Source organism: Caretta caretta, chromosome 12, assembly GCF_965140235.1.
Source record: "Caretta caretta isolate rCarCar2 chromosome 12, rCarCar1.hap1, whole genome shotgun sequence".
NCBI lineage: Eukaryota > Metazoa > Chordata > Testudines > Cheloniidae > Caretta > Caretta caretta.
The window spans coordinates 34396964-34422443 of record NC_134217.1 but is presented as its reverse complement, the minus strand read 5'-3'; the positions used below and the strand labels follow the sequence as shown (position 1 = coordinate 34422443).

Below are 25480 nucleotides of genomic sequence, written 5' to 3'. Positions count from 1 at the left end.
AAACATTTCTTATGTATAAGTAATCCACTGGAAAGTGTGTGTTACAGGTCGCTCTTGGTATCTAATCCACAAAAGATGAAAGTCTGTTAGAGCCTTGACTAGAGAACCATGGTGCTTTATGCTTTTAGCTCTAGATGATCCCAGTTCAGTCCCTGGTGTGTCAGCCAAGATGGTGGCCATCACACATTTGACTTCAGTTCCCTTACTGACTTGAAGACAGGTCAACACATGCAGACACAAATGTAGGATTCAGTGGAAGCAACTGAAGAAATATAGACTGGTTGCAAGTGAAGTGGAAATTGGAGTAAGCAATATTATCCTCATTAAGGCCCTCTGCCCTATATATCAACACAAGGAATTAAGGAGGCATAGTGTGAACTAACTGTATTGCCAGTCTCAAAATAACGGGTGAAGGTATCAAGGAAGAGCAGGCTTGCAGGACTGCAAAACCCCTTCTCACCCATGCAGATGGGCACTGGGTAGATAGACAGGAACAGAGAATAGCCTTGATTCCCCTCTCCCCCCCTCCACACACACAGTCCCAAGTTTGTTGGCCAGAACTGCTCAACTCCTTCCCTGCTGTGCTTTAACTGAGCTCCACCCCTTACTGAGGGGCTAGGAAAAAAGTGACAATATAGCCCTAATTTATTCACTACTCTGTAGAGGGTGCTTCTTTAATAACATGGGATGGAACAGCCTATCATTTAACAAGAAGGCTTGGATACTCACTACCTAGCAGGAATATTTCTGCACTCAAAAAGTGCATTTAAAAAGTTGATCTGCACTAGAAACTACCCATTTCTAGGACGACAGCAAAATTTTCATCCCCTGTATCTCTTCAGAAAGTCATTCTAGAGTAGTTAGGAGTCAGTGCCTGTAAAAACAAGTAAAACACATGATTTTATTCTAGGCAGCGCCCCTGCTGCAAAAGATTGGCTGTACCAATGAGAGTTTCAGCCATTCCAAACCAAATACAGAATACTGTGACACACGCTTCCTAATTTAGGCATAGATTGTAGCATTTCTTTGTAAAAAGCTGATCCTAAAGGTGACATAGCTAGAAGGCAGAAAATAGAAATTCTGTAAGTTTTCCCAACATTGACTCCCAGGAAAAACCCACACCCAACGGTAGAGAATAGTGTATGCTGTTTTCAGTTCCTTGTTGGGAGATATCACATAGATGAAAGGAAATGATTTAATGCAGATGGCCTTGACAGTGTCTCTGTTTAGTCACGATGTCTTTTGGATTGGTCAGGAGTTTTCCAGCAAGCAAAAATGACTGCCTTTATGCTTTACATCAGCAGAAAGCTTTGAGAGTATCAGAATATTATTCCCACACAAAGAGAAAACTATATTATTCTACAAAAAGAAAAGGAGTACTTGGGGCACCTTAGAGACTAACAAATTTATTTGAGCATAGTCTCTAAGGTGCCACAAGTACTCCTTTTCTTTTTGGAAATACAGACTAACACGGCTGCTACTCTGAAACCTATTATTCTACAGAGACTCTACCTTCACATTTAGTGTTTATGATCCCAGTGAAGTCACTGAGAGTTTGGCATGGAGTTCAATGAGCATAGAATCAGGTTGATAATACCCCAAATGAGATAATTCAACTGCCTTACTTCATAAGTACAGATGCCATAATTCATAAGTACGCTGATGAGCTTGAAAGAGAGCCTTTATGTTTTGATGTGGCCTTTTAAAATATTCAGAAATGTTGTGCTTCAAAAAAAAAGCCATTGGGACAATTTCTGTTGACAGTTACACCGGTGTAAATCAGAAGTTATTTTATTGAAGTCAGCAGAGTTTTGCAGGTGGAACCAAGAACAGAATTCAATTCCCTAGCCTTTTGGGTTGTGAGTATGTGCGGGATGGTGATGAGGGCTTTCTGGGCTGAAGTTGCATACAGAGGGGCCCAGAATCTCCCAGGGCAAGCTCAGAACAACACAGGATCAAGCCCTTGAAGCTCATTGTCAAGAATCAGGGTCTGCAGCAGAGACAGTCTCTGGGCGACCTAACAAGTCCAGCTAGCCAGTAGTAGGCTGACTGATTGGCTACCCCACCTGATTGGTTGGAAGGATCAGCAGACTGGATCTTAAGGCCAGCAGCAGCAGTTCAGTGGCTGCGCAAAGCATGTGCCCATGGCTGCTTGTTCCCAGACCCTGCTCCTGCTTGGTCTCTCTCCAGGTAATCTGGTCCTGACCCTGGGCTCCAATTCTTGACCTCTGACTTTGGCTCTAGTCTGACTGTAGTTCTAACCCTGGGCTCCAACTCCTGGCTCCTAACTCTGACTCTCACCCCTGACTCTGGCCTCTAACTTCTGACTCCAGCTCTGACCCTGGGATCCGACTCCTGGCTACCAACTCCTGCTCCAACCACTAGGCCTGACAGCCCACATCCCAGGCACTGACACACATGTGAAAAAGGGTGGGCTGATAGTCCAAATAAAGGGATGGTGCAGTTTATTGCTGATAAAGTACTGCCACTGTCTGTCTCTTTCAGGTGATCTCATGGTAGATCTTTATGCAACATATTAGCCTTGAACAGTTTAAAAAATAATCAGAAATGAATAAATTTTCTACCAAGATGTTTACATGCTATCTCAAAGGCAGATTTGTGTTAGGAAAGTAAATAAATAAATTTTAAATTGCATGTAGACAATCACTACTTAATCTTTTGCAAAATTTATAAGTCCTCTCTCATTTGAAGGATATGCTTATGCATGCCAGGCTTATCCATTGCAAAACATCAGGGGCACATGCAAAATGCATGGTACTGCACTGATTCTTATTCGCAAAGTCCTTAAAGCTATGGAAAACCTTGCCATTTATATAGTGATATAAATAATTTGGTGAGACAGTTCACAAAACAACAACAGACTAACTATTTCCATCTGTGAACACACAGGTCATGTCTGACTGAACACTCAAAAGTCTTCTTCATCAATAGCGCCATGACACTAGCTGTAGAACTGGGTACTTGGCCACATAAAATATGCAATAGTTCTCTAGTGTAATTAGTGCCATTATTTAAAATGCATTTGTCTCTACAAAGTTAAACATTTAGCCCATTTTGATTGGTGATGCAAAGCATGACCCTTTTAAGTAGCAAGAACTATGGTATCATGCTGAGATCATAAAGTACAGTCCATGAGAAGGCAATACACTAAGTGCAAGAGCCATGTCTCATTTTAAAGGGATTATTTTCTAGCCCCTATCTGAAAAAGCTGCACGTACTAGATCTGTAATTCATTTCTCTCAGAACCACAAAAGTTTAAGTAATTCTAGAGACAAAAGAAATGAAAGACAAAATGTTTTAAAGATCTAAGAGATGCTAAATCGTTCAACAAAAATTGGACACCATAAAACCCAAGTGTACCTGCTGACTCACAGGCAGGTTAATACATTTCCACCTACAGGAGTCTGAACATTTGCTGATGAAATGATTTGTGTTGCCAAAACCTGAATCCAGCCATTTCACTGTAGCTGGTCTCAAATAAAATATTTTAAACAAATCTATTGTCATCAATGAGTTTCTTGTTTGTTACTATGCAGCAAAGTGTGGCATTCTTGGAACTTCACGGTGACAGCAGGAATAGACCTCATTCTCCTGCTCCAACACCACATACTTTTGGCACTTGTGCTAAATGGAGATCTTGTTTAGCTCTGAGCGGTAAAGATCATGTGACACACACCTCTCACCATTTATGAATTCGAGTGGAGAGCCATAGAAGCTACGCATGCTATGCAGCTCGTTATTTAATGATAATAGAATATATTGAGGATTTTTGGTGGCGTCAAAAAAAAAAAAAAAAAAAAAAAGACCAATGGCAATAACTGAGTCCTGACAAGGCAGGACTTTACAATGATCAGGTGTTCTTTTACTCCACTTGTACAGATTCACAGTATTCAGCTGCCTCGTGGTTGATAAAATGGGAGGGCAAATATCTAGATCAGTGATTCCCAAACGTATTCCGCCGCTTGTGCAGGGAAAGCCCCTGCCGGGCCGGGCTGGTTTATTTATCTGCCGCATCCGCAGGTTTGGCCAATCGCAGCTCCCAGTGGCCGCGGTTCGCTGCTCCAGGCCAATGGGAGCTGCTGGAAGAGGCGCAGGCCGAGGGACAAGCATCCAGTAACTGAGGCATGTGATGCTTATTGTGATTTTTGAATTTTGATTCTGCCACTCTTATGATTAAAAGGACCTCGCTGTGACAAGTAGTCCCTCTTACGGCATAAGAATACGTGTAGATGAAGGTAGAGATGAATGTGAGTAATGGTGACAGAATCAGGTCATCACCAGATAAGTTTGCCAAGATCCAGAATGAACTCCCTGTCTTTGTGACAGCAGTATTCTCAGGTGAGGACAAATGCAGAGTATTCTTTGTTTGTGATGGTCACTGATGCTGGAGATGTTTGCTAAGATAGGTGCTATTGTAATAATTGTTCCTTTTGGCTGCTGAAACATGGCAGTGTTGGGGGCAATTATTAGACATGATTATCGATGCCTCCAAAAAGAGAAACTACTATACTCAAGAAATCATCTTTTGACATGAATAATTAGTCCAATTATTGCCCTGTTTCAAATCTCCATTATCTGGGGAAGTTTATGGAATAGACGGTGGTCAGACAATTCCAGCAACATCAAGAATCCTCAGGACTCTGTTCTCAAAAAATTTTACTTTGGGTCAGAGCATAATCGATGCTAGGAGATCATCAACTAAAATCTCATTTATGAACTACAGAAGTGATTGTAGACTACAACAAGGACTGATGGGATCATTCTTGAATGGCTTGGCTCCTTTCTGTCTGAAAAGACCAAAAGGAAAGTAGTGGACAATTCATCATCTATTCCAAGGTGCTCTCTTGGGTTCTGCAGGGTTCCAGTCTGTCACTTCTCTTGTTCAGTCTCTTTACTGGGCTACCTAAAAATATGTTTCTGTATGGATATTAAAGATTTCATGGCAATTTTAATACTGAGTGGGGGTCTCTGTGTCCTTTTCCAAAATCCCCACTATAAAAGCAACTACATTTCAGTGATGAAGTTATACATCACTTATACATTAATGTATACTAAACAGATCCACCTAAATACTTCATATTATGCAGATGTTTGTATGTAGATAGACACTAGCTACACTCTTATGGATATGCTTTAAGAATCTTAAAGGATGAAAGCTGCTTTATAAATATGACATTATTACATATCTTAATGGACATCTTATCCTTTATGATCTCTTTTTACATTCTTGTAAATCACATTTAGCCTGTTGCTTTCCCTCCAACATCCCCCAGTTACTGGAATGAATTTTAAATTTAAGCTTTTCTCCCAATGAGTCCTCTGCATCTTCTCCACATCTCTGGAGCAGATTTCCTCACAATGTCATTATAAATCTTAGCAGCTCGACACATCATGCCAGATGTGCACTAAGACAGACAAGGTGTCAGAGATGGGGTTTAATTAGGCCACAACTTTTATTAAATTAACTCATCAAGGAACTCTCTCTCAGTCATTCATACAATGCAGACCACCATTCTGTAATCATTTCCACCTGGTGGGTGTCTGCCATCATCCCACCACCCCTCCATACCTGGTCTCCAAACCACTGCTGGGACCCCACCACCTGCCTCTTGTACAAGGGTTATGGGGCTGCAGAAAGGGTATTGTCTCCTCTGTGTATGAGACATTAAGAACTCCAACTGCATTCCAGATGGGTGAGAAAAGAAGCTCAGACTGGAGGGACAGGGTGTATATATCCTTCCCTGGGTGCACAGGGGCCAATGGTTACCTGAGCCCCACTAACCTGCTCAGGTGCTACCCTCTCCCCACTCCCAAGACCCTCCTTGCAATCCCCAAAGGGGTGACCCTTAAAGGAGCTGTCATAAATATACACAGGGCAACTGTACTGAATTGCCTTACCTGTAAGGGGTTAATCAGTTCAATTACCCTAGTTGGCACCTGACCAGAAGGACCAATGGGGAAAGAAGATACTTTCAAATCTGGGGGCAGTAGTCGGTGCTCTCTTTGTTTGTTCTCTCTGGACAGAGAGAGGGACAAGGCAGGAAAAACATCTCCTAAAAACATACGTGAAATGAGCATCTAAGATTACAAAAATTGTAAGTAAGGCAAGGAAATGCATTAGATTATCTTTTGTTTTAGCTTGTGAATTTTCTCTATGTTAAGAGGTAATTTTGTTCCTGTTTTGTAACTGGAAAGCAGAGTCAGAGGGGAATCCTCTGTTTTAAATCTTTTTATTTACCCTGTAAAGTTACCTTCCATCCTTATTTTGCAGGTGTGATTCTTTTACCTTTTTTTTAAAAAAAATTCTTTAAGAACCTGATTAATTTTCAGTGTCCTAAAAACCAAGGGGTTTGGTCTGTGCTCAGATTGTAACCAATTGGTTAGTATATTATTCTCAAGCCTCCCCAGGGATGAAGGGGTTTGGGGGAATATTTGGGGGAAAAGAGGACTCCAAGTGGTCCTTTTTCCTGAATTTTTGTCTAAATCACTTTGTGGTGGCAGCAATACCGTCCAAGGACAAGGAAAGGATTTGTGCCTTGGGGAAGTTTTAACCTAATCTTGTAAAAAATAAGCTTAGGGGGTCTTTCATGCAGGTCCCAACATCTGTACCTCAGAGTGGGGAGGGAACCCTGACAGGAGCCGCTACAGATTTTCTTGACACTCCACAGAATGACAGCCCCCCTCTCCCTGAAGTGGCAAGGGGAGCTATTTATTATCCCAAACCATAAAGGGGAATTTCATCCCTGTGCAAAGAAGCAGCACAGGGCCTATGCTCCACTCCGATCCCAATACTGCCTCATGATAATGCTTCAGAGGGACATAAATGGAGCATGGGTATTTTCCAAGCCTTCTGTATGGGGATGAATTTTACTCCAACAATACAATCGTTGAACAACCCTTGCTCCCACTGAAATAATGGAAGCTTTGTCAATCCAGTGGGCACAGGATTGGCCTACATGCATTTAAAAAAAAACAAACAGAGCATTTGGTTACAGTGCAGGGATTTAATCTGGGCTTTTTCATTTCACCTGTAAAGAAACCACATGTCCACACTAACAGCACGACAAGCGGCTGCCTATGTTACAGTGAAATAGATACATAGACAACATCTATTCTTCTTGCAAAACACAAAATTCTATACTCAGGTCCTGGCTGGTGCATAAAGGGAATTGTGATTCTTAAATACTTTATTCTGGAATATGTTCTCTTGTAATTTTTCAGTCTACCCAGTTACTCTGTCACTGATCGTGGCTCTTTAAGAAATAAATACAAATAATTATTTATGATTTCACTTCAGCTTTAACACTTAAAACGTTCTGTGCTGACTGGATTCTGTTTGCTAATGACAAGCACAAAGTCCCTCTCCTAGGATAAGTACATCTCTAGTTCATATAAAATCAGAATGTAGATTATTCACCTAGGAAAGCACAGAACATGCAGTGCAGCCAACAGCTTATAATTTCAAAGTGAATTATTCATGTTTCCAGTCGATAAGACCATTTTTCTCTCCTTAAATAACTGACTACTTCTCATTTACATGCTGAAGTTGTGCATCGAGGGGAAAGGGAGCAAAGTTAGCTAACAAGATTGGCACCAACTCCGTTGGTGCTCCAGGGCTGGAGCACCCACGGGAAAAAAAAATCGTGGTCGCTCAGCACCCACCAGCCACAGCTGTTTGGTGGCTGCCACCAATCAGCTGTTTGGTGGCTGGGGGAGGTGCTTGAGGACGGGCAGAAAGCAGGGAGTGGTGGGCGGATGGGACCTTGGGGGAGGTGTTGGAGCAGGGTGGGACCCCAGGGGAGGGGCAGAGTGAGAGCGGGGCCTTGGGGCAGAGCAGGGGTGGAGCAACCCCAGGGGCAAAAGAAAACTCGGTGCTTATGGCTAACAACATTTGATCTAAGCATTTACACATACAATGAGAGATGTTACTAGAAATACTTTGCTCAAAGATGGAATGTAAGTTAATCAGAATCATCAGTGGATCATGTTCTTTACTCTGCCATTCAATACAAAAGGCAATTGCTTCTATAGCAACTGCCGCATCTCTTGGCACCATGATAATTCTTCAATCAATGGTACATTGTTAGGGCAGATTCCAGAACCAATGGATGTGAAATCTGGATTTGTTCAGCAGCAGAAATCTGCAGGGGAAATGCACTCAAGTGCTGAAGATCTACACCTGGCTATCAGCACCAGTGAGAGCTGATGCAGTGATGTAGCTGAGTGGATGGGGAACTCAGGGATGGGGTGTACACAGTGGAGTCTCTTTACTTCAAGTACACTGCTAAGAGAATGTCTCTGTCAGCCATGAACGGCTTGCCAGGCGGGGGACTGTGAGCCAGGAGAGAAGCTCTCAGAACTACACTTACGTGGATCTAATAGTTCAAACTCCTGCATAGAAGGTCTGATCCAAACCTGACTGAAGTTCACTGGACTTTGAATCAGTCTCAGGGAGCAGAGGACCCATGTTTGGCTGGGGTTTTGGGTGCATAATGGTTTGAGTGGCTAAGGAGGATTTAGAGAGAGCTCTATGTTGTATAATGATTTCACAACACAGAGAGCCGCAATGGGGATTTTAATAAATGTACACATAGAAATAATTGGAACACGTTATTGACTCACCCACTGATGGCAATGAGGTATTGCATTCATGGACCTAAAGTAAAATGTGATTATGTAGTTATAGGGATTTTGAAGGTTATCTCAACTAAAAATGATTTTCACTTAAATCATTCAATGGGTGGCCATAAAAAGGAGAAAAGCTATTTAACAAAATACTATCCATATACCAACACCTATGGCTTCATGTGGATGAAGTTTAAAGCCTGCAAACAAATCTCATACAGATTCGTACATTAGTGGAATAATATGACAAACATTTTGTTTCAGCAAGTACAGAAATGTCATATTTAATCTAATCTTGGTGTTTGTATCTAAACTTTACAGTATAATAGAAACAAAGATTTTTGTGTAACGGATTTAAAACAAACTACGTGTTTTTGAAAACCTAATGGACCCTTTTTATGTTGTAATATGAAATATCTCAAAGTTTTCTGAAAAGAAGCAATTTTCTATATCAGATCTTATGATCAGCATAAGAACTCATAAGTATATTATCAATATTAATGGAGCACTGTGACTTTAGGAATAGTTTTGTAGTCTCTTGAAATGATATGTAAAATACAGCATTGGACGCACTCCTCTTTGAAGCAACTGCTGCTTGTAAAATCTAATAAGATGAAAATCAGCAAACCTATTTGTCAATTTCTCATATGAGAGTCCAGTTCATACACTTGTAGGGTCGTTTTCAGCCCATTTGGAATTTTCCTCCAAACTGATATGTTGAAAAAATCCTAATTTTCCTTGATAGGACCAATTACTGGTTATAGCATAGTGGCTGGTACTTTATGATGTTTTCAAATAACCTACAGTAGTTGTACTGCAAAATGACTCAATTTACGTATTCACTTTTCTCCCTATGATTTTTTTCTTCTATTATAGAATCATGATTTATAACAAGAATATTGATCCTTTTTCATCAGTGCTAAGATAGACAGACAGTCACTACGGTCTAGGGCAGGGCAGGGCAGGGCAAACTTTGTGGCTCGAGGGCCACATCATGGTGAGAAACTGTATGTAGGGCCGAGTAGGGAAGGCTGTGGCTCCCCAAACAGCCTGGACCCCGCCCCCTCCCACTTCCCCACCCCCTGACGGCCCCCCTCAGAACCTCCAACCCCCTCTGCTCCTTGTCCCCTGACCTCCCCCTCACAGGATCCCCCACCCTAAACCACCGCCCCCCTGGGACCACCCCCCATCCAACCTCTCCTGCTCCCTGTCCCCAACTTCCCCCCCGCCCCCTATCCACACCCCCGCCCCCTGACAGGCCCCCCGGGACTTCCATGCCCTATCCAATGCCCGTTCCCCATCCCCTGACCACACCCCCCCCCCAAGGACCTCTGCCCCATCCAACCGCCGCCTCCCAGGACCCCCTTACCATGCCACTCAGAGCAGCAGGAGCTCGCAGCCCCACTGTGCAGTGACGTAACTGCAGGGGAGGGGGGACAGCAGGGGAGGGGCCGGGGACTAGACTCCCCGGCCAGGAGCTCAAGGACCAGGCAGGACGGTCCTGTGGGTCGTCTGTGGCCCGTAGTTTGCCCACCTCTGCTCTAGGGCCTCAGCATTTCTCCTCTGCTATAAACAAAATTTTGCAGCCTTTTGGTATTACACTGGCAGAGCAGACAGTGAAATCCAAAAAAACGTGCTGCAATTTGAACCTATGGCACGATGATGCCAATCACAGAAGTGGGGGGGGCGGGCGGGAGGGGGATGTCATCTAGCCCAGTTGTCCATCTTGAGATGTCATCTAGCCCAGTTCCCTGTGCTGAGGTAGGACCAAGCAAACCTCGACCATCCCTCACAGGTGTTTGTCTAACATGTTCTTAAAAAACCTCCAAATTATGGGGATTTTACAACTTCCCTTGGGAGTCTATTCCAGAGTTTAACTACCCATTGAGTTAGAAAGCTTTTCCTAACTGCTCATCTAAATCTCCCTTGCTGCAGATTAAGCCCATTACTTCTTGTTCCACCATCATTGGACATGGAGAACAACTGGTCAGCATCTTTATAACAGCCCTTAACACTTTTGAAAATTGCTGTCTGGTCCCCCCTCAGTCGTATTTTCTCAAGACTACAATGTGCCGACTTTTTAACCTTTCCTCATAAAAGATTTAGAAAACCTGATTTATCATTTTCGTTGCTCTCCTCTGGACTTCCTCAAATTTTCCACAGCTTTTCTGAAGGTTGGGGCCCAGAACTGAACACAGTACTCCAGCTGAGACCTCACCAATGCTGGGTGGAGCAGGAGAATTACCTCCCATGTCGTACCTATGACACTCCTATTAATACACCCTATAATTATATTAGCCTCTTTTTTCACAACTGAAACACATTGTTGACTCATTCAGTCTGTGACCCATTACTGTCAGAATCGCTGGCTGAGACAGGAGCAGATGCAGGCTGGAGCAAGGACTGGCTAGAGTGGCAGCAGGCAGGGGCTAGAGTTGAAGCAGGAACAAGGCCCAGCTAGAGCAGAAGTACAAGCAGGAGCAAGGGCTGGCTGGAACTGAAGTACAGGCAGTGTGTCAGAACTACCAGACAATGAGAACATTCCCAGCCAGGTAGTGATGGTGAGCAGACCGGAGAAACTTCTCCCCTTAGGAGTCTATACATTTGCCTTGGGATCACATGAGCGGGCTCTGGCCTGAGGATTGGCTAAACCCTGGTTGAACGGCATGGGGCCTATCACAAGACCTGCAGGTAATTGCTGTGGATGACACATCATACTCTCTGGCTCAGGGATGACTCATCAGGCTTGGGCAGGCTCAGAGGTAACTCATGGATGACTCATCTCAACTATAACTTCTAGATCTTTTTCAGCAGTATTACTGCCTACCCAACTATTCCCCACTCTGTACTTTGTCTCATTTTTCTTCCTAAGTGCCGTACTTTGCACTTGTCCAGTGAATTTCATCTTGGTGATTTCAGACCAAAATATAGCACACTTTCATAATACCACCTAGTTCTGATATAGTACTGTCATAAATATAAAAGAGAAGGCTAACCACTTTAAATCCCTCCTGGCCAGAGGAAAAAACCCTTTCACCTGTAAAGGGTTAAGAAGCTAAAGATAACCTCACTGGCACCTGACCAAAATGACCAATAAGGAGACAAGATACTTTCAAAGCTGGAGAGGGGAGGGGGAATAAAGGGTTCTCTGTCTGTGTTGCTTTTGCCGGGACCAGAGCAGGAATGCAGCTCAGAACTCCTGTAAAAAGTCAGTAAGCAATCTAGTTAGATATGCGTTAGATTCTGTTTTGTTTAAATGGCTGATAAAATAAGTTGTGCTGAATGGAATGTATATTCCTGTTTTTGTGTCTTTTTGCAACTTAAGGTTTAGCCTAGAGGGATTCTCTATGTTTTGAATCTAATTACCCTGTAAGGTATTTACCATCCTGATTTTACAGAGGTGATTCTTTTACTTTTTCTTCAATTAAAATTCTTCTTTTAAGAACCTGACTGCTTTTTCCTTGTTCTTAAGATCCAAGGGTTTGGGTCTGTGTTCACCTATGCAAATTGGTGAGGATTTTTATCAAGCCTTCCCCAGGGAAGGGGATGTAGGGCTTGGGGGGATTTTGGGGGGAAAGACGTTTCCAAGTGGGCTCTTTCCCAGTTATATTTGTTAGATGCTTGGTGATGGCAGCAATAAAGTCCAGGAACAAAAAGGTAAAATAGTTTGTACCTTGGAGAAGTTTTAACCTAAGCTGGTAGAAATAAGCTTAGGGGGTTTTTCATGCAGGTCCCCACATCTGTACCCTAGAGTTCAGAGTGGGGAAGGAACCTTGACAAGTACCTTTCAACCATAGGTCTCAATGTGCTTTACAAAGGGCTAAGAATCACTATTCTCATTCTATGGAGGCACAGGATGGTGAAGTAACTTGCCACAGGACAAGTGCCAACAGCTGAGCCAGGAACAGAACCTAGCTCTCCTGAGTCTCAGTCTACTCTCCTCAACATTATATGTAACAAGCATATATTACCATAATGTTGAAAACCAAAACTTTAAAATAGGGAAACTGCAGGCGGTGTAGAATACCGCAGGGGTAGTCAGTTAAAGTGAATGGTACAGGGCAGCTTGACTGCAACAAGTTCATTCCCTGCTTTCTGAGCTACTAACAGAAGCTATTTTAAGTTCTGCTCCTACATTACATGCTGTCCAAGGGTGCGCTCCTCCCTCTTATCTCTTCTTTTCTTTTCCCATCTGGTGCCTGAAAAGAGTCCTGAGGGCTTGACAGTTTCCATTTAATCATTTCATCCTTGTGTATGGGAGAATCCTGGGCACCATGTGGTACAGCTACTCCTCGGCTAGAATTTGTGACTATCCGCCTGTCCCCTTATCTGCTTTGGAACCCGGCTCTGGGTATCTTGCTTTTATTTTTTCAGTGTTTGTGTTTCTGCAAAGAAAATTTCTAAGTAATTCCTTTTGCTGTGAAAAGGGGCAGAGTTTGTCAACACACAGAAAAGTGCATTGCCCAAAAAAAAAAAAAAAAGAAGAATTTTTCCCTGTGGGGAAAGGAAGTGGAATGGGGGTGGGAAGGGGGCAGGGGCGGGTCGAGGACCCACTGGGCAGAGGGGAAGTCGGTGCCTATGCATGCTATGACACTTTTGTATTTCTAGGGTTGATTTTCTAAGCAAGTAGTTTTTAAGTGAGGTGAAACTTAGGGGTATGCAAGACAAATCAGACTACTGAAAGGGGTACAGTAGTTTGGAAAGGTTGAAAGCCACTGCTGTAGAACACCCTAAAACAGACAGAAACCAATGTCACTAGTCATAGTTATAGGGGAGGTGCTAACAACAGGACTTAGAATGGAATCTGGTTACAACCTTAACAATGAAGGGATTCCTGTCCCTCCATAATACACAAATATATGTATGTATTACACAGACACACAACCTCTGAAGTAAGTTTCAGAGGAAACTTGATCTGAAAAATCAAACTACAATTTTTGCTTCTTCCACCTCTTCTAGTCAATAAAAAGTCTAATCAGCATCTAATTGGCTATCTTCTTGATTATGCTGGAGGCAGAGTATCACCCGTCTTGCTAATATGAATCCGTTGCCTCTGGAGAGCTAACAAAAGTAAAAATGTTTTCCGACAGGAAAATAAGCAGATATGTCTCAAAGACACAACAAGCAGAACCGCTAAGAAAGAAGGCAATATCTTTATAATCACTGGTGATGTTTTAGCTATGAATTGAATCACTTAATTAAATCTCTCATTAATTGTATCACTTAGGACCTGATTCATCTCCCACTGAAGTCAGGTTCCCACAGGTTTCCACAGGCTTCAATGGGAGTTAGATCACTAGAATCCAAAAACTTATTTAGAGGACAACTCTGGAGAATATATCTTCCCAGTAGCCATCTCAACTCTGACTGGGAGCAATCACCCTTTCTAAAGGTTTATCGTTTACTTAGTCTCTCTTCAGGCTCACAGCTAATGTTACCTAGACTGCCAGTCACTGTATTAGTCAATTGTTGTCAGTCATTTCTAAACATGTTGAGATTCTGTAATTAGAACCATTAACAATGGGATTTCACAGATGTAGATGTAGATTTCAAAAGAGAAACTGCAGACACAGGCAGTGGGGAAATATTTAATAACTACTTATCCTCTAATTAAACAAGGTACGGAACTCTAAGTACTGCATGCTAAGCACTGCTCTAGCATATGCTTATCGTAACCCTACAGAATTATACTAAAATGCTAAAGTTCCAATCAGAGCTATTCTTAGCCAAGATCCATCTCACACACAGATGGAGCAGTTTTGCTGTTTCCATGCTGACACACTGAGATTGTAGCATGAAGGTTTAAGTTCAAATTTATCATAAAATCACTTCAGATAGGACAATGTAATCTTCAAATTCTACTTGAATTTGACACACAGAAAGACAAAACAGACTATGTTGGACTTAATATAGGCAAATAATAACTGAACTGTTTGCTAAAAAAATACAATCCTCCTTAGAAAGACTTGGATTAATCCATCAGCTCTGGGACTGATTCTCTGACATCACTGGGGAATGCTCAGTAAACACAAGATGGAAGGCTGGAAAGATTCTCTCCACTGTCACCAAATCCTGATAAAAGAAAAAGAGGACTTGTGGCACCTTAGAGACTAACACATTTATTTGAGCATAAGCTTTCGTGAGCTACAGCTCACTTCATCAGATGCATGCAGTGGAAAATACAGTGGAGAGATTTTATATACACAGAGAACATGAAACAATGGGTGTTACCATACACACTGTAACGAGAGTGATCAGGTAAGGTGAGCTATTACCAGCAGGAGAGCGGGGGGACTTACCTGATCACTCTCGTTACAGTGTGTATGGTAACACCCATTGTTTCATGTTCTCTGTGTATATAAAATCTCTCCACTGTATTTTCCACTGCATGCATCCGATGAAGTGAGCTGCAGCTCATGTTCAGATAAATTTGTTAATCTCTAAGGTGCCACAAGTACTCCTGTTCTTTTTGCGGATACAGACTAACACGGCTGCTACTCTGAAACAAATCCTGATGTTGCTCTACACCAGGATAGTTTCCCAAGACAAGGTTAAGCAGCCACAAGTTGCCAATGCCCTTACTACAGGCGAGGATTATCATTTTGAATGGGGACGCTGGTCACAGCCCTTTCTCCCAGTCATGTCCCCTATACCAGCAGCTGTAAAAAGGTTAATGGCTGCAGGTGTAGGAGACACTACAGGTAGCTCTACACCCTCTGAGGATCCACCTGTGTGGGGGAGATCAGCCAACAGTTGGATCTGCAGATTTAGGTTGGTTTTCTTCCACTAGAGCAGCAAAAAGTGGCCAGAACAGAGCCCAGGACCAGGGCCAGAGTTCATATCAAACGTTATTTATGAATAAAGTGAAGTTGATGGCTTTTAAACCTGTCCTGAGCATTAATCAGTACACTTGGGAGTCTGAAGAAGAGAATCTCACCACCTGAATAGCAGTTGAGGACCAACGTGCATTGATAGATATAGTTAAGTGCACGGCACAAACATGCACATAGATACCCCATGCCAACAGTCTGTTTTTCTTCTCAGAGAAATCTCCCGTTTCTCACAAAAATAGTGGTTCAGATCCTGAGGTCATACCTTTCACAGGAAACCTGCTATTGAAGACAATGGAAGGGCTGCCTCATTCAGGAAGACTGAATAAAAATTGAGTAAGAACTTCAGGATGTGGCTCATAAAGAACAAGACTTTCACACAGGGACTGGGCCCCAAAGATTGGCTCCAGAACTATCAGCAGCATTCAGGGCTGTTTGGATCTGGGCCCATCCCTCGTCTCACAATTAGAGCTGACTAAAGGGCACAATACCATTTCACGGCAAACTTCCAGGTTTCAACGTTTGTTTTTTGTTCCACACTGGAACAAAATGTTTTGAACACTTTCACAAAAATGGAAAAGTGAGTGTGTGTTATAGCCTGTTCTGTGATGCTGGAGACTCAGATTCAAGCCCCTGCTTCAGACCAGAGAGTTTTCCTCCAAAAATCACGCTGAATAAGGTAGAGCAAGAACTTGAACCAGGGTTTCTCTGATTCCATGCCAGTGCCCTAACTAGCCAGCTATAGCATGTGAGATAGTCACTCTTGCTCTTGAGGTGACTTATGGTACATCTACATGGCAAGGAGACGCTCACAGCAGTGAGTCTCAGAGCCTGGGTCTACAGATTCAGGCTGCAGGGCTCGTGTTTGGGCTTGGGCCAGAGCTCAGGCTCTAAAGCCTGAACCCAAATGTGTACAACAGCTATTTTTAGAATTGTAGTGCAAGCCTGAGTCTGTAGACCCAGGCTGCAAGACTCAGCGCCACAGGTTTCTGCTTGCCTTGTAGACATATCCTTAGTTGCAACGGAAAGGCTGACAAAATTTCCTTTAGTTGAAAATGTTCTAACCACCCCTACTCATGCTATAATAACTTTCTGATGCCATTTGTTTTCCCCGGCAATCTATATTCACATTCAATACAACTTAAAATGCAAATCAAAACCTTTCCCTCGGCCATTGACTTTTAAAAGTTTGTTCAGCCTTTGTTAGCCCTACAGCTAACCCATTTTTTAAAAAAAATGGAAGATTTAAGTTAAACTACTATAGCTATTGTCAGAAATATAATGAAAGTGCTCCCAGCCAAAAGTCTAAATACTGAAATAAGACGCTGGATCAGTCACTCTTTATAACCCTCCTCATTATGGCTTCTTTGAGTTCCTTTAAATTATAGGTCTGTAAAGGTACTGGGCTTAATTATCTTGTAAGTCACTGTCATGCCTGCCTACTTGCTGAATGCCATGGCACAGAAACGAAGGTTACATCAGTTTTTCTTTTGTTATTTTGTTGCGTATGAAGTAAACATTTCAATCAATTCCCCCGCCCTCCACCCCATCATTTTAGGATTATGTTGAAATTGTATGTGAAAAAGGAAGGAGACACTATTCTATGGACAAAGTGGAACAAAAATCATTGGCATGTAAAGAAGAGACAGCAAAATGTGGGGTAATAATTGGTACAGGCATTGATGTACACTAGGACATAGGAGACCCATATTAAAAAATTTAAGAGCCGTAGGCTGGAATTCATTCCCATGTCACTCTTAGATTTCTAATGAATGTTAAGGATTTGTAGGACCTAAATTACATGTTTACAGTAAGTCTTCTCAGATCCTCAGTAAGGGCCACACCATGGCTGTCTAGCCCCATTGATTTGCACCAGTAAGGTTATTAGGGTTCAGCCTCTTATGAGCTACCCTCAACAAAGCTGATGTGTGTCCTTGCAGAAGGGTTGTTTTCTATGAATGGTTCTTTTGTTGATATCTGGCCTTCATTGGCATTATCAATTCTCTGTTGGTGCCTAGGAAATATGTAGTGACTCAATATCATACAACAGACCTAATTTCAAGAGTTCAGAATATTAAAATAATATTTGGACTATGGGTCAATTAACGGCTATTAGCCAGGATGGTCAGGCATGTAACATCATGCTCTGAGTGTCCCTAGCCTTTGTTTTTCAGAGGCTGGAAGTGGAGGACAGGGGATGGATCACTCGATTGCCTGTTCTGTTCATTCCCTCTGAGGCACCTGGCACTGGCCACTGTCAGAAGACAGGATCTTGGGCTAGATGGACCACTGGTCTGGCCCAGTATGGCTGTTCTTATGTCTGATGACATCTCTCTTTTAAGGAGGTAAAGCTGTCTAGTGTTTAATATGTTAGTTACATTGAAACGGCAACCCTCCTTGACATTCTCTTGTGAACTTTGGTCTTTTATTACCTTTAAAGAGCCATGATTGTCTTTCCCTCCGACAACTACAACTTCTGCCATATCTTCAGCCTGGGCAGACCGGGCATGGATGAACAAAGCTCTGCCAGCTTCAGTTATATTTTTCAGTGCAACTAAAGATCCATTGGGTTCCACCTTAAAGTCTGGGTTAGAAACTTCAAAGTTCAACTTGTCATTCCCCTTGCAGTCATCAAACACCACTGGGAAAGAAGAAGAAACAAGAGTGTAAGTATTGGTCTGCACACAAACTTCAAACATTTATACATGATTTCCTTCTCCACAGATATCATACACAACTAGTTCCAAACTATGGAGCACATTTTCAAAGTGGTCTCCAGTCAAGCTCTCTGTTTGCATGACCATCACTTTGTGGACAAGCTTGTGTGTGTGCAGTTTTGGAGGGATGCAAGATTTGACCAGGAAAATTGGGTAGCTAAGACATGAATTAATAATTTCAGTCATGGACATTTTGTGACTACTCAAATCAAGATCACACAAACAGCAAATACATACCTAATTGCATATACTAGGTAGTATCTACAGAATACTTATTATGGAGTTGTTCATGTAATTGGACCTCTAGAGTCTTTAAGGCTAACCAAACAGTTAAAGGTAACCAGTATGTTGCCTTCATGACTGGAATTGGTTGTTTTTAACCTGTGTACATATTCTATTGTAAAAATGTTATATGACTGAAAAGTGTGACAGAAAGCATACTACAGTTTGAAAGTCACTATTAAGATATCTGGCAAAATGTATGAATTCCACATTAAAACTAACCCTCCTTATTGTTTAAAGTTGTAAATAGAAGATAGACAGCCAACTTCCACTGATTCGTCAATGGGAAGTGAGCACCTACCTGCTTCTTATGTTTTTAAAAATCTTCCCCATAATTGTAACAGTATGAAATGTAATTCAAAATACTGTAATTGTGAGTAGTATGGACTTTGTGTTTGCAGGATGTTTATCTTATTTATTGATTTGAGATCCTTTTATAAAGGGCTGATGATCTATGAAGGTGACTATTTTAGGTTATATAGAATTAAGCGAGTAAGGTAGTTATATTAGCCACCATTTAAAAACACAGCTATCACCCAAATACAGGATCCCAGTTACCATTGTGTGGGCACCGTATTTAACAGCAACCATCAATGGAGCAATATAGTTCTTTGTGTTTGTCAGACTTCCACCATTAATAAAACTATGGGGCAGATCCTCATCCTGGTCAAAATTGTCATAATGCCATTGATCCTCAGCCCTAGTATAAATGGTCATAGATCATTGAGAGCACACCAGCTGGGGATCTGCCCCTATATATCCATAGATAGAAAGTGTTTATGCTACCAAGAAACTGTTTTAAGCCTTGTGAAGGTAGACAGTGTTGCTCAGATATACATGTTCTGCATACTTGCTATTGCTCTGCATCGTCAGAACTTTATTTTAATATACTACCGTCTTTACCAACAATTCATTACAACACAATTCTTCTTTAAAGAGATCTCTAAAAAAAACATACAAAAGGGAAACAAGAGATTGATGGTAATTAAGAAAGATACTGTGATGAATTACATTAATTTCAAATGCACAATCAGCAAGCTACTGCAAGTTGATAAGTTATGGGGTGATACAAGTATCTATCCCCATTTCTTTTATCTTTCTTATTTCACAATACAGTGAAAATGTATGCTAGATGTTATAGGTTACATTTGGTAAATGACAGGTTTCAGAGTAACAGCCGTGTTAGTCTGTATTCGCAAAAAGAAAAGGAGTACTTGTGGCACCTTAGAGACTAACCAATTTATTTGAGCATGAGCTTTCGTGAGCTACAGCTCACTTCATCGGATGCATACTGTGGAAACTGCAGAAGACATTATATATACACAGTGACCATGAAACAATACCTCCTTCCACCCCACTCTCCTGCTGGTAATAGCTTATCTAAAGTGATCATCAAGTTGGGCCATTTCCAGCACAAATCCAGGTTTTCTCACCCACCGCCCCCCCCCCCCCAAACTCACTCTCCTGCTGGTAATAGCCCATCCAAAGTGACCACGCTCTTTAAAATGTGTATGATAATCAAGGTGGGCCATTTCCAGCACAAATCCAGGTTCTCACCCCCCACCCCCCTCCAAAAACCACACACACAAACTCCTGCTGGTAATAGCTCATCCAAAGCGACCACTCACTACGGAGTGAGTGGTCGCTTTGGATGAGCTATTACCAGCAGGAGAGTAGTGAGTGGTTGCTTTGGATGAGCTATTACCAGCAGGAGAGTGAGTTTGTGTGTGTGGTTTTCGGAGGGGGGTGGGGGGGTGAGAAAACCTGGATTTGTGCTGGAAATGGCCCACCTTGATTATCATACACATTTTAAAGAGCGTGGTCACTTTGGATGGGCTATTACCAGCAGGAGAGTGAGTTTGGGGGGGGGGGGAACGGAGGGTGAGAAAACCTGGATTTGTGCTGGAAATGGCCCAACTTGATGATCACTTTAGATAAGCTATTACCAGCAGGAGAGTGGGGTGGAAGGAGGTATTGTTTCATGGTCTCTGTGTATATATAATGTCTTCTGCAGTTTCCACAGTATGCATCCGATGAAGTGAGCTGTAGCTCACGAAAGCTCATGCTCAAATAAATTGGTTAGTCTCTAAGGTGCCACAATCGCCTTTTATGATGAGATTACTGGTTCTGTGGATGAAGGGAAAGCAGTGGATGTATTGTTTCTTGACTTTAGCAAAGCTTTTGACACGGTCTCCCACAGTATTCTTGTCAGCAAGTTAAGGAAGTATGGGCTGGAAGAATGCACTATAAGGTGGGTAGAAAGCTGGCTAGATTGTCGGGCTCAACGGGTAGTGATCAAAGGCTCCATGTCTAGTTGGCAGCCGGTATCAAGTGGAGTGCCCCAAGGGTCGGTCCTGGGGCCGGTTTTGTTCAATATCTTCATAAATGATCTGGAGGATGGTGTGGATTGCACTCTCAGCAAATTTGCGGATGATACTAAACTGGGAGGAGTGGTAGATACGCTGGAGGGGAGGGATAGGATACAGAAGGACCTAGACAAATTGGAGGATTGGGCCAAAAGAAATCTGATGAGGTTCAACAAGGACAAGTGCAGAGTCCTGCAGTTAGGACGGAAGAACCCAATGCACAGCTACAGACTAGGGACCGAATGGCTAGGCAGCAGTTCTGCGGAAAAGGACTTAGGGGTGACAGTGGACGAGAAGCTGGATATGAGTCAGCAGTGTGCCCTTGTTGCCAAGAAGGCCAATGGCATTTTGGGATGTATAAGTAGGGGCATAGCGAGCAGATTGAGGGACGTGATCGTTCCCCTCTATTCGACATTGGTGAGGCCTCATCTGGAGTACTGTGTCCAGTTTTGGGCCCCACACTTCAAGAAGGATGTGGATAAATTGGAGAGAGTCCAGCGAAGGGCAACAAAAATGATTAGGGGTCTGGAACACATGAGTTATGAGGAGAGGCTGAGGGAGCTGGGATTGTTTAGCCTGCAGAAGAGAAGAATGAGGGGGGATTTGATAGCTGCTTTCAACTACCTGAAAGGGGGTTCCAAAGAGGATGGCTCTAGACTGTTCTCAATGGTAGCAGATGACAGAACGAGGAGTAATGGTCTCAAGTTGCAGTGGGGGAGGTTTAGATTGGATATTAGGAAAAACTTTTTCACTAAGAGGGTGGTGAAACACTGGAATGCGTTACCTAGGGAGGTGGTAGAATCTCCTTCCTTGGAGGTTTTTAAGGTCAGGCTTGACAAAGCCCTGGCTGGGATGATTTAACTGGGAATTGGTCCTGCTTCGAGCAGGGGGTTGGACTAGATGACCTTCTGGGGTCCCTTCCAACCCTTATATTCTATGATTCTAAGTACTCCTTTTCTTTTTGGTAAATGATGAGTAACCCGAGTTAGTTCAGTACATGTAGAATGGGTTTTTCTTGAGCTGTGTGAGTCTCCTTAACCATTACAGATTTATACTACAGACAGTTTTGCCCCTAAAGACCTTGGAGGTTTAGCAGGTGCTCCTAGCCTTTAAATACTGTGAATACCATTGCCTGCAGTAATTACACACTTCATTAAAATGGAATCTCAGTTACATCATGTCAGCTTTAGACCTCATAATAAACCATGTGATTAAGAAGTCTTCACCACAGACTTGTAGTTGCACCATAAATCTTTTAGGTTTCTCCAGTTGAGAAAGATGGATTGCATGTGTTTGGTGTGGGGTTTGTTTTTTTTAAAAGGAGATCCACCCTAGATTTCCAGATTGCTTATTAAGCTGCTGGTACAGTGAACTTCTTTTAAGTTCATTGTGGGCTGCTTGCTGTTTTGATCTTGTTTTCCCTTCTGTAGTGGATCTTTAAAAACTGTTGTTGTTTATGGCTACAGACAAGCACCCAGAAATTATAGAAGATCAAAGGCATTAGTTATTAAAAATAAAGCAGCTTCAAAATGATTAACTGGCTAAATCCACTGTTGAGATTATCCTGTTAGGTTCAGTTGTTGTTTTTATGGTCAAGAAATTCCTAGATTCTATCACAGCCATGACCAATACTGGAACCAAAGCTGTGGTCTCAGATACAGAATAATTTTGTACTGTACCATGACTGGACACACACTACAGAGACCATCTACAACTGACTGGCATAACAGACCTGCAGGTAAATTTCTCATATGACCTCATTCCACCAATGCTGTGGATTAAGCATACATTCACAGCACTGCAGTTCTGGGACCTGGACTGCCAGGGGACTGTAGACCTAGTCAAATTTCCACCTGGAAATCCACTGCATTTGAACCCCACCACCAGAAACTTGCAGAGATGGGAAATCTGTGGCCCTTTGCTGATTCTTCAGTTTGAGTGAAGCTTGTTACCATGTGATGCATTGTGGAGTGCAGCCTAAAATACACACTAGGGCTGATTTTCAGAGGCAATGGTACCCACAACTCCAACTGATGTCAATGGGAGTGCAGGTGCTAAGCACCTCTGACAAATCAGAACCTCAGATGCTAAATTGAACCAGAAGCGGCTGCAAAGGGCAAGTGGTTACAGTATGTGGCAGACTAAGCACTAAGGCATCAGACTGGTTAAGGAATATCAGCTTGGACAATACCAGGGACAATACCAGCCCCTACCCTCTCAGCCAGCATGGTGTACTGGGAGAACATAAGAATGGCCATTCAGGGTCAGAACAAAGGTCCATCCAGCCCAGTATTCTGTGTAACAACAGTGGCCAATGCCAGGTGCCCCAGAGGGAGTGAACCTAACAGGTAATGATCTAGTGATCTCTCTCCTGCCATCCATCTCCACCCTCTGACAAACAGAGGCTAGGGACACCATTCCTTACCCATCCTGGCTAATAGCCATTAATGGACTTAACCTCCATGAATTTATCCAGTTCTCTTTTAAACCCTGTTATAGTCCTAGCCTTCACAACCTCCTCAGGCAAGGAGTTCCACAGGTTGACTGTGTGCTGAGTGAAGAACTTCCTTTTATTTGTTTTAAACCTGCTACCCATTAATTTCATTTGGTGGCCTCTAGTTCTTATATAATGGGAACAAGTAAATAACTTTTCCTTATTCACTTTCTCCTACACCACTCATGATTTTATATACCTCTATCATATCCCCCCTTAGTCTCCTTTTTTCCAAGCTGAAAAGTCCTAGCCTCTTTAATCTCTCCTCATATGGGACCCGTTCCAAACCCCTAATAATTTTAGTTGCCCTTTTCTGAACCTTTTCTAATGCCAGTATATCTTTTTTGAGATGAGAGGACCACATCTGTACACAGTATTCAAGATGTGGGTGTACCATAGATTTATATAAGGGCAATAAGATATTCTCAGTCTTATTCTCTATCCCTTTTTTAATGATTCCTAACATCCCATTTGCTTTTATGGCTGCCGCTGCACACTGCGTGGACATCTTCAGAGAACTATCCACGATGACTCCAAGATCTCTCTCCTGATTAGTTGTAACTAAATTAGCCCCCATCATATTGTACGTATAGTTGGGGTTATTTTTTTCAATGTGCATTACTTTACATTTATCCACATTAAATTTCATTTGCCATTTTGTTGCCCAATCACTTAGTTTTGTGAGATCTTTTTGAAGTTCTTCACAGTTTGCTTTGGTCTCAACTATCTTGAGCAGTTTAGTTTCATCTGCAAACTTTGCCACCTCACTGTTTACCTCTTTCTCCAGATCATTTATGAATAAGTTGAATAGATTGGTCCTAGGACTGACCCTTGGGGAACACCACTAGTTACCCCTCTCCATTCTGAAAATTTACCATTTATTCCTACCCTTTGTTCTCTGTCTTTTAACCAGTTCTCAATCAATGAAAGGATCTTCCCTCTTATCCCATGACAACTTAATTTACATATGAACCTTTGGTGAGGGACCTTGTCAAAGGCTTTCTGGAAATCTAAGTACACTATGTCCTCTGGATCCTTCTTGGCCACATGTTTGTTGACCCCCTCAAAGAACTCTAATAGATCAGTAAGACATGATTTCCCTTTACAGAAACCATGTTGACTTTTGCCCAACAATTTATGTTCTATGTACCTGACAATTTTATTCTTTACTATTGTTTCAACTAATTTGCCCGGTACTGATGTTAGACTTACCAGTTTGTAATTACCAGGATCACCTCTAGAGCCCTTCTTAAATATTGGAGTTACATTAGCTATCTTCCAGTCATTGGGTACAGTAGCTGATTTAAAGGACAGGTTACAAACCATAGTTAATAGTTCCGCAATTTCAGATTTGAGTTCCCCTCTTTAGTGAATACCATCTGGTCCCAGTGACTTGTTACTTTTAAGTTTCTCAATTAATTCCAAAACCTTCTCTAGTGACATGTCAATCTGTGAATTCCTCAGATTTGCCACCTACAAAAGACTGCTCCTAGGTTTGGGAATCTCCCTAACATCCTCAGCCATGAAGACTGAAGCAAAGAATTCATTTAGTTTCTCCACAATGACTTTATCGTCTTTAAGTGCTCCTTTTGTATCTCGATCATCCAGGGGCCCCACTGGTTGTTTAGCAGGCTTCCTGCTTCTGATGTACTTAAAAAAACATTTTGTTATTACCTTTGAGTTTTTGGCTAGCTGTTCTTCAAACTCCTTTTTGGTTTTTCTTATTATATTTTTACACTTAATCTGTCAGTGTTTATGCTTCTTTCCATTTACCTCACTAGGATTTGACTTCCACTTTTTAAAAGATGCCTTTTTATCTCTCACTGTTTTTTTTACATGGTTGTTAAGCCACGGTGGCTCTTTTTTAGTTCTTTTATTGTGTTTTTTAATTTGGGTATATGTTTAAGTTGAGCCTCTATTATGGTGTCTTTGAAAAGTGTCCATGCAGCTTGCAGGGATTTCACTCTAGTCACTGTACCTTTTAATTTCTGTTTAACTAACCTCCTCATTTGTGAATAGTTTCCCTTTCTGAAATTAAATGCCACAGTGTTGGGCTATTGAGGTGTTCTCCCCACCACAGGAATGTTAAATGTTGTTATATTATGGTCACTATTTCCAAGCAGTCCCGTTATAGTTACCTCTTGG

At 42.2% G+C, this 25480-nt stretch overlaps 1 protein-coding gene across 1 annotated transcript in view; it reads right to left on the bottom strand.

Moving 5' to 3' along the window:
* CDH13 (cadherin 13) overlaps positions 1 to 25480 on the bottom strand; it is a 778625-nt gene that overhangs the window by 497660 nt on the left and 255485 nt on the right. Inside the window, exon 3 of the mRNA XM_048817138.2 lies at positions 17909 to 18117. Coding sequence (XP_048673095.2) covers positions 17909 to 18117 — 209 coding nt within the window. The remainder of the gene's footprint in view (positions 1 to 17908; positions 18118 to 25480) is intronic.